The sequence below is a fragment of the Monodelphis domestica genome, chromosome 4, assembly GCF_027887165.1.
Source record: "Monodelphis domestica isolate mMonDom1 chromosome 4, mMonDom1.pri, whole genome shotgun sequence".
Taxonomy (NCBI): domain Eukaryota; kingdom Metazoa; phylum Chordata; class Mammalia; order Didelphimorphia; family Didelphidae; genus Monodelphis; species Monodelphis domestica.
This window is the reverse complement of record NC_077230.1, coordinates 241,367,717-241,382,406: the sequence shown is the minus strand read 5'-3', so window position 1 is coordinate 241,382,406 and position 14,690 is coordinate 241,367,717. Positions and strand designations below refer to the sequence as shown.

The 14,690-nt window shown below is 39.3% G+C and overlaps 1 protein-coding gene across 1 annotated transcript in view; it reads left to right on the top strand.

The window, feature by feature from the left end:
- The window catches only part of BCO2 (beta-carotene oxygenase 2), a 39,929-nt gene extending 25,239 nt beyond the window's left edge, over positions 1-14,690 (top strand). The window contains exons 9-12 of the mRNA XM_007494821.3: positions 9,141-9,278; positions 12,526-12,708; positions 13,224-13,334; positions 14,141-14,690. Of these exons, the coding sequence (XP_007494883.2) occupies positions 9,141-9,278; positions 12,526-12,708; positions 13,224-13,334; positions 14,141-14,257 (549 nt within the window). The 3' untranslated portion in view covers positions 14,258-14,690. The remainder of the gene's footprint in view (positions 1-9,140; positions 9,279-12,525; positions 12,709-13,223; positions 13,335-14,140) is intronic.

The window sequence follows — 14,690 nt, the reverse complement described above, 5'->3', positions numbered from 1 at the left end:
CAAGCTAACTTTTGATCACTTTGTCATTTTTTGGAGATGAATGCCATACCTTTTGTGAGGGGTCGGGCATTCATCTCCCCCAATAAGGAGAGTGGCCCATTCCAATGGACTTTGGGGAAGTGGAACCTGCGAGTACCAGGCTTAAGCTGTAAAACTACTTGTACCTTCCTTGAGAATTACAGACCCACAGCAAGAATCAATTCTAGCCAAATTCTAGCACTGAGGTCAAAGCCACTACTTTTATTTATCTAAGATTTATATCCAACCACTCCCCCAAACAAATTTGTGGGATCTCCTAAAATCAAGAAATGACATGAAATAGTGGGTAGAATACCATCCTGGATTCAAATTCCACTTCTGATATTTACTTGTGATTCTGGGCAGGTCACTTAACTTGTCCAAGTTTCATGCTAGTCCGTAGGGCTTGGCTGATAATTTGCAGGTAGATCAGCAGTGAGGACAGTTTTCCTGCTGGTTTGAAATTATAATTCTCATGTCCATTGATAAAAATCAAACAATATAAAATAGGATAACTAAAAATAAAAGTTGAACAAAACTGATTAAAAGAGTCGGAGGAACAAATATTACTAAACAGATGAGATAAATTTATTACTGCAACTGAGCACTGAATATCGCCATGTGTTTCCTGGCAGCCAAAGGGGAAAAAAAAAGAAATAGGTTAGTTTATATACTTCTCATTTTGCAATAAATTAAAACATACATGTTTATGCTTTGGTACTTCAGAGGCTTATTTGTAATTCCATCCACTGATTCAGATCATAATACTTGTGATTTTTGTAAATAGGAATTATTTTTGGTTTTGAGATTTTATTATGATGCCTAAAATTCATGATCTAGTCACTAGCCCTCGGGGGACCAGCCTCTCTAAACTTAAAGTTAAGACTAGGTCCTGTGTGACAGGCATATAGGGCATTACCATCCTCATTCTTAAATTCTTTCCAGCTTGGTGGGACATGTAGACTCTATATCCTGGTGGTATTCATTACCTTTGATAAGCCAGGATCACTTTGATGTCATAGGCATGAGAGCTGGTCTTTTTCCTGGTAGTAAATTAAAAAAGAATTTGTACTCCTTACTTTAGCAGTCTCAAAGAAGCTTTCAAAAGTTATAGAGGGGGCAGCTGGGTAGCTCAGTGGATTGAGAGCCAGGCCTAGAGATGGGAGGTCCTAGGTTCAAATCTGGCCTCAGACACTTCCCAGTTGTGTGACCCTGGGCAAGTCACTTGACCCCCATTGCCTAGCCCTTACCACTCTTCTGCCTTGGAGCCAATACACAGTATTGACTCCAAGACGGAAGGTAAGGGTTTTATTTTAAAAAAAAAAAGTTATAGAACTGGAGAATCTTGGTGTTGCTGTGGATCTCCAAGTAAAGAGGAAGAAACTGAGACTCAAAGGGAAATGACTCATCCAAGGTCACATAGGAAACTCATGGAAGAACTGGGTCTAGAATCCAGGTTTCTTGGCTCCAAGTCCAGTGTCCAGTAGCACAAGGATTCTTCATTATAGCACTTTGATTCACCCTTGTACTCTTCTTCCTGAATTGTTGATTTATACTTATAAGGTATACATTTATGGGTTGTCTAAATTTATAGATGTAGCTCATTGGTGGCTTGGAGTTATGATCTGAGGTCTGGCTCACCTTTGCAGAATAGGAGAAAGGCCATACCTGCCTCCCCTGGGCAATATCTCCTCTGGTCTCTAAGAGGGATTTTAGGTTAGAAACATATCTATCTATCATTTCTCAAATATCTCTGTTCTAGGGGTATGGTAGGTTCAGAAGGAGAGTTGCTTCCCTGGGAATGCTCTTATGAGGCAGGATAGCCCTTAGCTTACTCCACACCAAATGCTATTTATACACACACAAAAAAATCACAAATGGTGAATAGCAATCAAACCCATTTATTCAAGCAAAATAATGAATTGAAATCTGAGTTCTATACATTTGAATCTCCAGAGAATATTCAAGAGTAAATGAGTCCTTGAGATGGGAGTATTATAAAATCTCAGCTCAAACCAGGAGAGAGAAAATTATCTCACTCAGGGAAAGTTCTCTTTCAGTAGTCTCTAGAACTGCAAATCCCAGGTGTTAAGGAATAGGACAGGGCCAGCTCCTGTCCATGTCTGCAGCTTGAGGGCAGGGGTGGTCGGTAGGAGAAGGTGGGATTCCAATCTATCAGAGTTCTGTCTCTCTTGATGACCTCCCAGGAGATCTTCTGACTGTGTATGTTTTTGAAAGGTTTGGAACCAACTGAAATAAATTCCTTAAGGCAGACGCAGAGGGATATGCTCCAAATTCTCCCAGACAACCCAGAACTATACCTCTTACTGCTTGCTATGCTAGTATCTTTCCTCAAAACTTCTCCAGGCTTAGTTAGAAGTCTAATTACCCAATAAATCCAATGCTGATTTTTCTGGTAAGTTTTGACATATTAATATTGTGTACTGTTGATTAAAGAATGATCCATATCCTTTAAAACAAGGATTAAAAAAATTAGGGGGTATGAACCCCTTGGCAGTCTGGTGTAGCCTATGGATACCTTTTTGGAATAATGTTTGTTGCCTATATTTGCAGTTGAATGAAATGCCAAATTTCAGTTAGAGCTTAATGAAAATAAAGATGTGATTATTTCCCGCCATTTATTTTCCTGGACCCTCTGAAATCTAACCGTGGACCTCTTGAGAGTCTATAGCTGCCAAGTTAAGAATCCACCTGGGTACCACAAAGTGCCAGACCTGGAGTTGGGACCCTTCCTTTGCGACTTTTTGGCCAAATCATTTAACCTCAATTGCATAGCCCTTGCCAGTTCTTAGTATCTATTCTAAGAGAAAATAAGGGTTTAAAACCAACCAACCACCCAGCCTCGGGAACCTAGAGGTGACGTTTCAGGGCAAAGAGTGAGGAGCCTTGTATTTAACCAGGTGGTATGCCAGTCCCCTTCTCCATGGAATTTAAAAATGGGGATGGTAATGCCCTATATGGCTGTCACACCTTCTCCAGGTGGGAATGACCTATATTTTCCTTGAAAGGGAGAATCCGTTCCAGTACTTGGATGAACTGCTAGAGTTCTGAACTATATAATATGAAGTACCTTCTGAAGGGCAGGTATAAGTTGTGTGAACTATAAAAAGACCTTGAACTGGCCTCAGTGGGCCTTCTGAGTAGAACTCTATCCTGACTGGTGTCAACTGCCTTCTCAAGCAGCTGAATGAGCTGACTTGTCAGGTGGGATTATTGAGTATCATCCTTCGAACTGCTAGAGAATGCATGTCAAATATAGTGATTTTCATTTTGTAAAACTTGATGCTAAGCTACTCTTTCTAACAATTAGCCCACAGGCTCAGCTGTTTCTTAAGTCTGCTCCTAATTAGCGATAATAATGCCATGTAATCAGCATCAAGGCAGGTGCTTGTTTTCCCATTTGCTGTGGCTAAAGGACACTCATCCAGTTTATCAAATGACTGTCCTCGTTATTTAAATAAAGATTGTAACAAGGTGTGGGCTGGGTCAGAACCCTGGTCTATGGCATTTGTGATTAGCACTTCATTCATCTTTAAATTGTTCTGCCCTAAACTAATGTTAGCAGTAGTTATTACGATGTACATTTTAAAGGAAAATGAACAGACTGGGAGTAATAACAATAGCTGGGAATTATACAACTCTTTGAAGTTTACAAAGTGTTTTACTAATATTCTCTCATTTTATCCTCCCAACAACACTGGAAGGTAGCAACCCTGCTATTGTTATTCTTGCTTTACTGTTGAGGAAATTGTATCAGAGAAAGGTTAAATGACTTGCCCAGGGTCCTACACCTAACAAATGCAAACTTGAACTCAGGTTTTCCTAATTTCAGAACAAGTGCTCTGTCCTCTGTAACACCTAGATGCCTCATTTCATTTATTTATTTATTTATTTATTTATTCATTCATTCATTCATTCGTTTGTTTGTTTGTTTGTTTATTTGTTTACTTATTTATTTATACCAGAATGAAATAATTTGCTCTCTAGACAGTGTTGCAGTATGTCGTGTGTGGAGCTATAGTTGAACATCACTGACACTGGGAAGGCACTAATTTAGGTGGGAGAAATGTTCTGGACCTTGCAGAACCCATTGAAGTTAGCATGGTGTAGTTGTAAAGACATTGAATTTGGGGTCAAAGGACAGGTCCAAGCCCGGGCTCTGCTAATTAGTACCTATGTGACCTTGGACAAGTCACTTAGCTTCTCTTGTCCTCAGTTTTCTCATCTGTAAAAACGAAGGGATCAGATTATTTCTAAGAAGCCTTCTTGCTCTGAATATATGTTCCCTTCCAGTTCTAAATCCTTTAATAATCTCTATTTGTCAGGCTCAGAGACAGTGGAATTCAGGGTCAGAACAAGTTTTGGGGGAAATAATCCCTTTAAACCAAGATTAGAGAATTATAGAATTTCAGTTGGATGGGACCCTTGAGGCTGCCGGCCTAGTGGAGGAACAAAAGAAATGAAATGAGGTGCAGAGATGAAGGAGAGGAAACAGGAAGAATCATACAGTCCTCAGACTAGAGATTTCCCCCAAGAGACTTCCATGCTGCTACTGACGAATCAGCACCTCTGGGCTGAGCCTGGTTGAGTGCCCGTTCACATCTGCCCAGAGCTGCTGTGGCCAGGGCACTTGAGGGAAGGAATCAGAGTGTCCCGGGCTCGCGTGTGTCTGGTAAATCTTGTGGACAGGGCAAGTAAGCAACAAACATTATTACAAAAGGGTATCCGTAGGCTTCACCAAACTGGCTATGTGGCTTATGTGTGTGTCCGTGCATTTTATTAATTGCCCTCCCTTTGGGAATTGCAGGCAAGTTAGCTGTGCTCATATCCCTATTGCTGTTCAGTTGTTTCAGTCTGTCTGACTCTTCATGCCCTCATTTGGGGTTTCTTGGCAGAGACACTGGAGTACGTTGCCGCTTCTCTTTCCAGAGCATTTTAAAGATGAGGAAACAGAGGCAAACAGGGTTAAGTGACTGGTCTACGGTCCCCAAGCTAGTAAGTATTTGAGGCCATATGTAAACGCAGGTAGATGAGTCTTTCTGGCTCTGGGTCTGGTACTCTATCCACCGTGCCACCTGGCTGCCATGTGACCCTGGAGTGTCATGTATATGGATCCTGCCCAGAAGCTTATATATTGAGAGAGAGAGACAGAGAGAGAGAGAGAGAGAGAGAGAGACAGAGAGAGAGAGAGAGAGAGAGAGAGAGAGAGAGAGAGAGAGAGAGAGAGAGAGAGACACGAGAGAGAGACACGAGAGAGAGACAGAGAGAGACAGAGAGAGACAGAAGAGAGACAGAGACAGACAGACAGATACAGAGAGAGACAGAGAGAGAGAGAGAGAGAGAGAGAGAGACAGACACAGAGACAGAGACAGAGACAGACACAGACACAGAGACAGAGAGACAGAGAGAGACAGAGACAAAGAGAGACAGAGACAGAGAGAGAGACAGAGACAAAGAGAAAGAGAGAGACAGAGAGAGACAGAGAGAGAGAGACAGACAGACAGACAGACAGGGAGAGAGGCAGAGAGAAGGACAGAGAGACAGAGAAAGAGAGACAGAGAGAGACAGACAGACAGACAGGGAGAGAGGCAGAGAGAAGGACAGAGAGACAGAGAGAGAGAGAGACACAGAGAGAGAGAGAGAGAGAGAGAGAGAGAGAGAGAGAGAGAGAGAGAGAGAGAGAGAGAGAGAGAGAGAGAGAGAAGGGTGGGGGGAGAGAGAGGGAGGGAGGAAAAGTAATGAAATGATCTCCATTATGTCCCTGAGAACATACACGGTGAACCATTACCCTGCCCTGAGGGGGAATCTGTGCCAATACTTAGGGAACCTGACAGACATATCCATCTCAAGCAATTAAATCATCAATAATCCTGTCTCCTTGGTTAGAGCTGTAAGTGAAATTTCCCCTAGAATTACTCCATGGACTAGCACACAACATTATGAGATTGTGAGGAAAACTGGATTCGACGAGGCATTTTCTCCTCTTTGGTTCAGGCAGTTATCCATGAGAAATGTCCCATAGGGAAACCATCTTCCCAATCCTGATTTTCTGTGGATAAAGCTTTGGCAGAACTAATTCCTATGCCAGTGTGCAACTTTACTAAAATAATTTTTAGTTATGTTTAGGGAAAATGCTCTTTGCTGTATTCCAGACACCTGAAGCCTCCATGTGCCGCTGATGAGGAGGGCTGTAGATGCTCAGACCTTCCAGATTGGTCTTGTCAGGAAGTTGGATCAGGGTTGGAAGCACTTCATTCTTGCTATTTCACAAGGGATTTTAGAAACAAACTCACTGATCTTTTGTAAACCCTTACCTTGGAAATCTTAGAATCAGTACTGTGTGTTGGTTCCAGGGAAGTTGAGCAGTAAGGGCTAGACAATGGGGGTTCTGTGACTTGCCCAGGATTACTCAGGATCACACAGCTAGGAAGTGTCCAAGGTCAGATTTGAACCCAGGACCTCCCCTCTCTTGGTCTGGTCTCCTGAGCCTCCTCGCTACTTTCTAATTTTTATTTTAAACCCTTACATTCTGTCTTAGAATTGATACTAAGCATCTGTTCCAAAGCTGAAGAGTAGTATGGGCTAGGCAATAGGAATTATGTGACTTGACTAGGGTTACACAGTGAGGCCAAATTTGAATTCAGGATGAGAGTCACGGAACCTCCAGGCTGGAAAGGACCTTAGAGACCATCAAGTCCATTCCATTCTTGAACAGGAATCCCCTTGATAACCTGCCTGACAAGCAATTGTTTGAAGATCTGTCTTGAACAAGTATGTTCAGGGGCAGCTGGGTGGTTCATGGATTGAGAGCCAGGTCTAGAGACAGGAGATCCTAGATTCAAATCTGGCTTCAGATACTTCCTAGCTGTGTGACCCTGGGCAAGTCACTTAACCCCCATTGCCTAGCCCTCACTGCTCTTCTGTCTTGGAACCAAGAAACAGTATTGATTCTAAGACGGGAGGTAAGTGTTAAAAAGAGGCAGCTCATTATATTTTGAAGAGTTCTAAAGATGTTTTTTTTTTTCTTAAGTGGAGCCTAAAATGGACTTCTTTGCAACTTCTACTCATTTCTTCTAATTCTGCTATTGGGGACTTGATAGTTTGAGAGTTTTTGGACAAAAGTGGGGGTTTCCAAGAGTGGCCTTATTACTTTCATCTTGTCTTGCCACAGGACTTTGATGACTCTGGAAGAGGGAGTGAGGCCAATGACTTCACTTAAATTCAACTTATGCAAGAGTCAAAAGACATCACCAATGATGTCATTTTGGTCCTCTTTCAATACAAAGGAAAACAACTAACCAACCAACCTCGATCCTAAAGTGCTTATTAAGAAGTGTTCTCACTCTAGTCAATCTTTGTGAACTCCAGGTTGAGAGAAGGAAGTGGAGAAGTTCTAGAAATTTGTCATGAGATCATGAGTAGATCAATCTCCTTATATTTATTCTAATAGGTATAAAAGGAATTCTAATACTTTAGTTCAGGATCCTCTATTCTGCCTCCCTCCAAAAAGCCTAATAGAAAGATTCAGAACCACCTGATTATTTTCTACAATTCAACTTATAGAGAGATTGCCTTGGGGATGGGGTTCTGCCTGGATATGATTTCTCACCCAAATCTTTTTTAGCACATGCTAAGGGCTGACTGGGAGTCCTGGTTAAGGCAGAAAGGTAGGTTGGAGATCACGGTTTTAGTTTGTGTGTTTCTCTGCAGAGACTGAATGTTTGGGAAGAAATAAACAACTCTGTTCTAGTAGCTCTCCTGAGATATTCATGAAGCTGGACTTACTACTTTCTTAGGGAGAGGGGTGGACTGGAAAGAGTTTTGTTTGCAATTTTGCAGAGTTCCAAGAGCTTTGTGATGTTAGGTGTTGGAGGGAATACCTCCTTCATAGGGCAGCCTAGAAGTATGGCAGGGCAACATTTAGGACTAAGGACTGGAGAAGGAGATTTATACCGGGCTACTAAATGAACCATTCATGAACAAAATCACTACAACAGAAATCTGAGAACCTGGATCTGAACCCCAACTCTACTACTTACCATCTGCTGGATTTTTAACAACCTTTCCAGGCAACAGTTTACTCATCAGCACAATAAAAGTGAACTTTCTAAATCCTTTTGTTCAAGTTGCTTTTATTTTAAAATGAAAGTAACTAAATGAAATAAAATCAGATGTAATGAAAAGCTAGCAAAGATAAAGTGGAAATTCTGAAAAGATTAATTAGGACCATTAATGACCCAGCAAGACCTTTTATCTAAAGTGGCTAAAATCAGTGTCCCAAGATAGTGGTTGTCAAAGTGTGGCCCTGGAATCCTGGGATTACTTAAGACCTTTCAGAGGGTCCATGAACTCAAAATTATTTTCATAATAATACTTACATATTTAAAAATTTTTGATATGGTAAATATTGATAGCTACAATCCACATAAACATTTTGGGTGGTGTCCTTAATGATTTTTAAGAGCATAAAAGAATCCTGAGACCAAAATAATTGAGGACATAAATTTACTTTACAAAAAGAAACTTTTAAAGTCTCCAGGGATCAAACACTGAACATTTTCTATGTACAACCCTAGCAAAACCTTGTTGTGCCTCTCCTTTTTTTTAAACACTAAATGCCAGAAAAGAGCGAGATAATTATCAGTTAAGGCAAAGTTCAGCTGTTCCATTAGTCATCCCTATTCAGATGCAGGACAAGTAACAAAAAGAAGTGTTTCTATACTAGGTAATTCACACAAAGAATTTTTTTTACTTGACAGTTTAAAAAATATGTAATATAATCCACACTAGTTGTTTAAAACATGGTAATTCAATACTAAATTATTGGAAACTTGGATATAATGGGAACTTTCTAGTGTGTAAAAAAAGTAGTTGCAGGGGAGGGAGAAGAATTTTCATCAGACTGCAGGCCGCCTTTTCCCAGGTTAGTATCCAGGAAGTCCAAAGAGAGGATGAGACATCTAGCGCTATGCTCTGTTCATAGTAGGCATGCCTTTAGTAATTGATGAATGGACAGGCATTGGGCCGGCCATGACATTTTTCCGTGAGGTGGCAGTGTACTGCTCTGTTTCTTCAATCATAACCACCTGTTTCTTTAACAGGTCTACAATTCAGTGGCAAGAGCTTTCCCCCGAAGATTTGTTTTGCCATTGGATATCAGCACGAAAGCCTCCGTGGGACAGAACCTCAGTCCATTGACCTATTCATCAGCTAGTGCTGTGAAACAGGCGGATGGAACGGTATTCCGTAGAAGCCCATTGATTAAGACTTTGGGAGCATTATGTACACAGGAGCTAATTGCCTTATGGCTTGGGTCATTTTCTAGACAAAATTCCACTCCCATTTTCTCTTGTGACTGGGCTGGGGTGAACATAAGGTACTGTTGATCCATGAAATGTTATAGTGCCGTGCAGTATTGCTCATCCTCAGCTCACCCCATATTATTGATCTCAGGGAGTGGATAGGAGTATACACTACTATACTCTGTACTCAGGAGTATGGATTACACATAAAACAGTCTCAAGTGTCTGAGGTTGACACTCTGGTGGAATGGCTCTAATTTCTTTGAATCTATATAAACAGAGCCTTTCTTCCCACCACTCCAACCAGTCAATAGATTGGACTTTTAAAAGTACATATTTTTAAGTCATCTAAAATCTCTCATGTTTTTCATAGAAATTCCAGGAGTAAGAATAGTTGAGAAGATGTCAATGTGGTATAGGGGAAAGGGTGCTCAATTTGGAGTCAGAGGACCAATCAATTAAGCAATTAATAAATATTTATTAAGCTCTTACTATGTGCCTGCGCTGTGCTTAGCATAGGAGATACAAAAAAGGGGGCAAAAGATAAGTCCCTGCCCTCAAGGAACTTACAACCTAATGAACCAGGGTTCAATTCCTACCTTTGTTACTTTGGGAAAACCACTTAATCATTGTGGCCCTCAGTTTCCCCAACTGTAAAATGTAAAATACCCCACCTAGATCAGTGGGGTCTAACTGAAATAGAAAGAGATGCTTGTCAACTATAGATTGACTTAGGAAACTACATTAATATTATCTATGTTGTATCTATGTGTCAGTGTATGTATTTTGTTAAATGTTTCCCAAATACATTAAAAAAAACCCCAAACCTCCTATATTCTTGCTTAGAATAACTACTAAGTATAAGTTCCAAGGCAGAAGACCAGTAAGGGGTAGGCAATGGGGGTTAAGTCCATGGGACCCAACCTCCATCCACTGACCTATTCATCAGCTAGGGTCACACAGCCAGGAAGCCATAAAGCCAGGAAGTGGTCAGAAGAGCAGCAAAGGCTAAGATTAGATTTGAACCCAGTACCTCCCATCTCCAGGCCTAGTGTCCCCAAATGCAATTTAAACTGTTTCACCACACTTTGTGGCTTCAGCCATGAATTTGACATCTCTGACTGAGATGACCACTAAGGTTCCTCCAGACCAAAAACTATGACCTTCTGATAAAATATGACCAGAAAATTCAGTTTCCAATTCATTTTCCAAACTCTGGAGGTACCAATCTAAGCCTCACAAATATTTTAAACAACTCTCTAAATCTCTATGTCAGGAAGCAATTAATTTTAAAAAATAGATTTTATTGATCTCTTCTTAACATCATGTATTTCCTCTACCTACTTCTAGTCATCTCTTAAAAGGAAGAATTTATGAAAAAAGAAGAGAAAAATAATTAATCAAAACTGATCAACACATGAAAATACCAGCAGTTAAATGCAGTATTCCAAACTTATGAACCTCACAATCTCCACCTCTGCAGAGGAGTGGAGGAGAAAAAGAAATATTCTCATATTTCTTTTTCGGGCCCAAGCTTGTTCTTTGTGATTCTGCAACATTAAGTTTCAATTATTTTGTAGTTACTCTTTTCACTTACATCCATATAGTAATTTTGTGCATTGCTTTCTTGATTCTACTTCTCTTTTCCATCAGTTTCTGTAAATAATTCCATGTTTGTCTGTATCCGTCATGTTTGTTGTTTCTTACAGCATAGGAATAGTCCGTTGGATTCTTGTACTATTATTTGTTTAGCCATTCCTCAATCTGTGGGCATCTACTTTGTTTCAGTTCTTTGCCCCCACAAAAAGTGCTGATGTGTGTGGAACCTTTTTATTGTTAACAACCCCCTTTCAATTGATAGTTAGCAGTAGATTCTTGGGTGAAAGGCTATGGGCATTTTAGTTATTTTATTACATAATTCCAAATTGTTTTCTAGGATGGTTGTGCTAATTCATAGCCCTACCAACAATGCATTAGTGTGACAGCCTTTCTACAGTCCCTTCAACACTGACATTTTCACCTTTGCCAATTTACTGGGAATTAAGTAAAACTTCAGGGGAAGGTACTCCCTCTTTACCTACACCTCGCAGAGTCTCTATCTTCCTTTAAGATACAAGACAAGGACCATCTTCTGCATGAAAGCTTTCCTGATTTTTACCAACTGCTAGTGTTCTTGCTCCTAGAGAATCTTGTATTTAACTATTTTCCATATATTTGTATTTGTTCACTCTGTATTTATACTGTACACCCCCACTTACTCACCCACCGACCCGCCATCTCCCTCATTAAATAAGGATTATGTCTTTTGTTGTGTTTCCAATGCCTGGCACATAATAGATGCGTTATAAATACTTATTGATATTCTTTGACTACATTTCTATTAAGGAATAGTTTTTTATCTTATTTATTTCCATAAGTTATCTTTATCTTTTAGCTATCAAATTGTTACCAAAGATTTTTTGATACAATGATTCCCTCCCCCCAAATTAGTTGGTTCTCATCTTTTCCTAGATATGTTAATTTTGTTTGTGCCAAAGCTTTTTAATTTCGTATAATCAACATTATTTTATCTTTTATAATGGCCTCTATCTCTTGTCTTGTTAATAATTCATCACTTATAAATAACAATGAAAGGTGTATGATCTGCTGCTTTTATGATTTTTCATGGTATATTTAATATTCAGGTCATTCTATCCAATTTTCTTTTCCTGTTTTATCAATTTTGAATTCATTATGTAATATGGTAAAAGATGTTGGTCTAAGGCTAATTTCTTCCAGTATGAGCTCTTCAGTTTTCTTAGTTCTGATCAAATAAAGAATCCTTTCTTAGGTAATTTATATATTTGGATTTAGCAAGCACTGAGATAATCAGTTCTGTAATTTTGGATTTTTCCTTATTTAGACTGTCCCATTGATCTACTTCTTAATTTTTAACCAGTAACAAGTAGTTTTGGTTATTATTGCTTGATATAATTTGAGGCCTGGAAGTGCTATTCCCTCTTCATTCTCTTTTAAGTACTTCCCTTAATTTTTTAGATTTTTGTTTCTCTAAGTGGATTTTGTTATTCTTTTACTTAGTTCTGTAAAGTATCCCTTTGGTAGTTTGCATCGGCATTAAATCTGTAAATAAACGTTGGTAGTATTGTAAGAGAACACTTTATGTTTCCTTTGGGGTCTCTTCTAGATCTGGTGCTCTCATGAAAATCTCCATCATAAGGATCTGGAGGAGGAGGGAGGCCTAGAATTTCCCCAGATCAACTATACCCAATACAACAGCAGGAAGTACAGATTCTTTTATGGCTGTGGCTTTCGGCACCTGGTGGGAGATTCCCTAATCAAAGTTGATGTTGTGACTAAAAAACTAAAGGTAAAAACATAAGAAAATCTCCATTTAATTAAAGCCCTCAAGACCTATTTTGTTATTTGGCATTAAAAGAAATGATAGCTGCTAAAATGCTTAATTTTCAAGCAACCTTATCACCTACTATATTTGAGAGGTATGAAATCCCTTTTGGAATATAGATTATGAATTAATTTTCTTCAGGGAATGTAAATAGAAGACCAGGAGTACCAAAAAATAATTTCATGCATGATGTTTGGAGACAACAAAAGGATTAAACTATTAGGACAATCCCATTTCACATTGGCAGGAAAAAAATTATGTTGGCTAATGGTATCTGGCTCTAGGAAAGTTTATCTTCTGTTCTCCTCAATTCTTTTTTTTCTCTTTTCTCCCCACTTCCTCACCAGTCAGAATTTAACTTAGTAAAATTATTTTTGTGTGTGTAATCAAATGCCATTGTGAGTAACCAGTTTGGTTGGGAGTGATAATAGCCACACATAGTTCTCACTAGCTACTAACCTCTTTATCATATATCTTAGGTATGGAGGAAGGATGGATTTTATCCCTCAGAGCCTGTTTTTGTTCCAATACCAGGAGCCAATGAAGAAGATGGTGGGGTTATTCTTTCTGTAGTGATCACTCCCAACCAGGTAACTTTGTTTCCTTCTTGGTCAAGATAAAAATGTAATTTAAATAGTTCAATGCTTAGAATTAGTTATTTAGCTCACCTTCAACAGAGAGCAGGGATTAATTTCATTTTTATCTTTATATCTCCTATGTGTATATAGGTGCTTGATAATTATTGCTGAATTAAGTTGAATTAATGCTCAGTGGATATAGCTCAGTCAGGCTTGTATGCCTTTCCTTTCCTCTTTTTTCCTCCAATCCAGTCATTACACTGTAGAACTCACTGCCCTTTTCTTGTCTTTCTGTATTTTGGTGAAACTGACATAACTATGCTATGTTCAGTTCTGCCCATTTCTATCAATCACTCAATATGCATTAATTAAGCATCTATCATGGAGGAGACACTTTGGTAGGTGTTGTTTCATCAAAACAGCAAAGAATTTAACACATAAAACACGGCACACGGCATGGCAGCTCTAAAATGCTTATTATTAATGACTATTTCCTCTGTACTTTCCCACGGTCTGTGTTAAAGCCCAAACCCTGAACCCCACTGTTGGTAACAATCTTCCACCTTAGGCGCCAGGTATCACTGTTTTGAATCTCTGTAATGCACTTATGCAATTTTGGGTACTCTTGACCTATTAGATTATACATTTTTTGAGGACAGAAACTGCCTTATCTCAACATTACAGCTTCTGCTAGTACTATGCATTGTATCTACTGTGTAGTCCAAACAATTGAGGGTTTCTTATCTCTTGATATGAACTGACTCTAAGTTCATCCCCCTTCCTTTTAAGGAGAGAAAGAGTGTTGTTTTCTTTTCCAGAATGAAAGTGCCTTTCTGTTGGTGCTAGATGCCAAGACCTTTGAAGAGCTGGGTCGAGCAGAAGTGCCTGTGCCAATGTCCTATGGCTTCCATGGCACCTTTATTCCCAGGCACTAAGGATGCTGTCAAGGCTATGAAGACCAAGTAGGGAATGAAACAGCCTAGTACACCAGCACCAGAGATTTCTTCCTTATTAAACCAAATGAATCAATAAACATTTATTAATCATCTACGATGTGCCAGGCACAGGCTAAATAAACACTGAGGATTTTTAAAAAGGCAAAAGACAGCTCTTGCCCATAAAAGGTTATAATCCATTCCAAGCACCTGCAGCTAAGAAAAGAGACTGTTGTCTTGACCATCTAAATCTTGGACATTGGAGAGTAACTTTGAATTTTTCATGAAAAATACCATTCACGAGAGTGTATAATTTTGTATTCTCAGAGTGCTTTTACTATTATACTGAAAAAAAAAAAGAAATAAAATGTTAAGTTGGATTGCAATATCTCAAATTTGTATAGCATTCTAATAAAAAACAACAACAACCAAA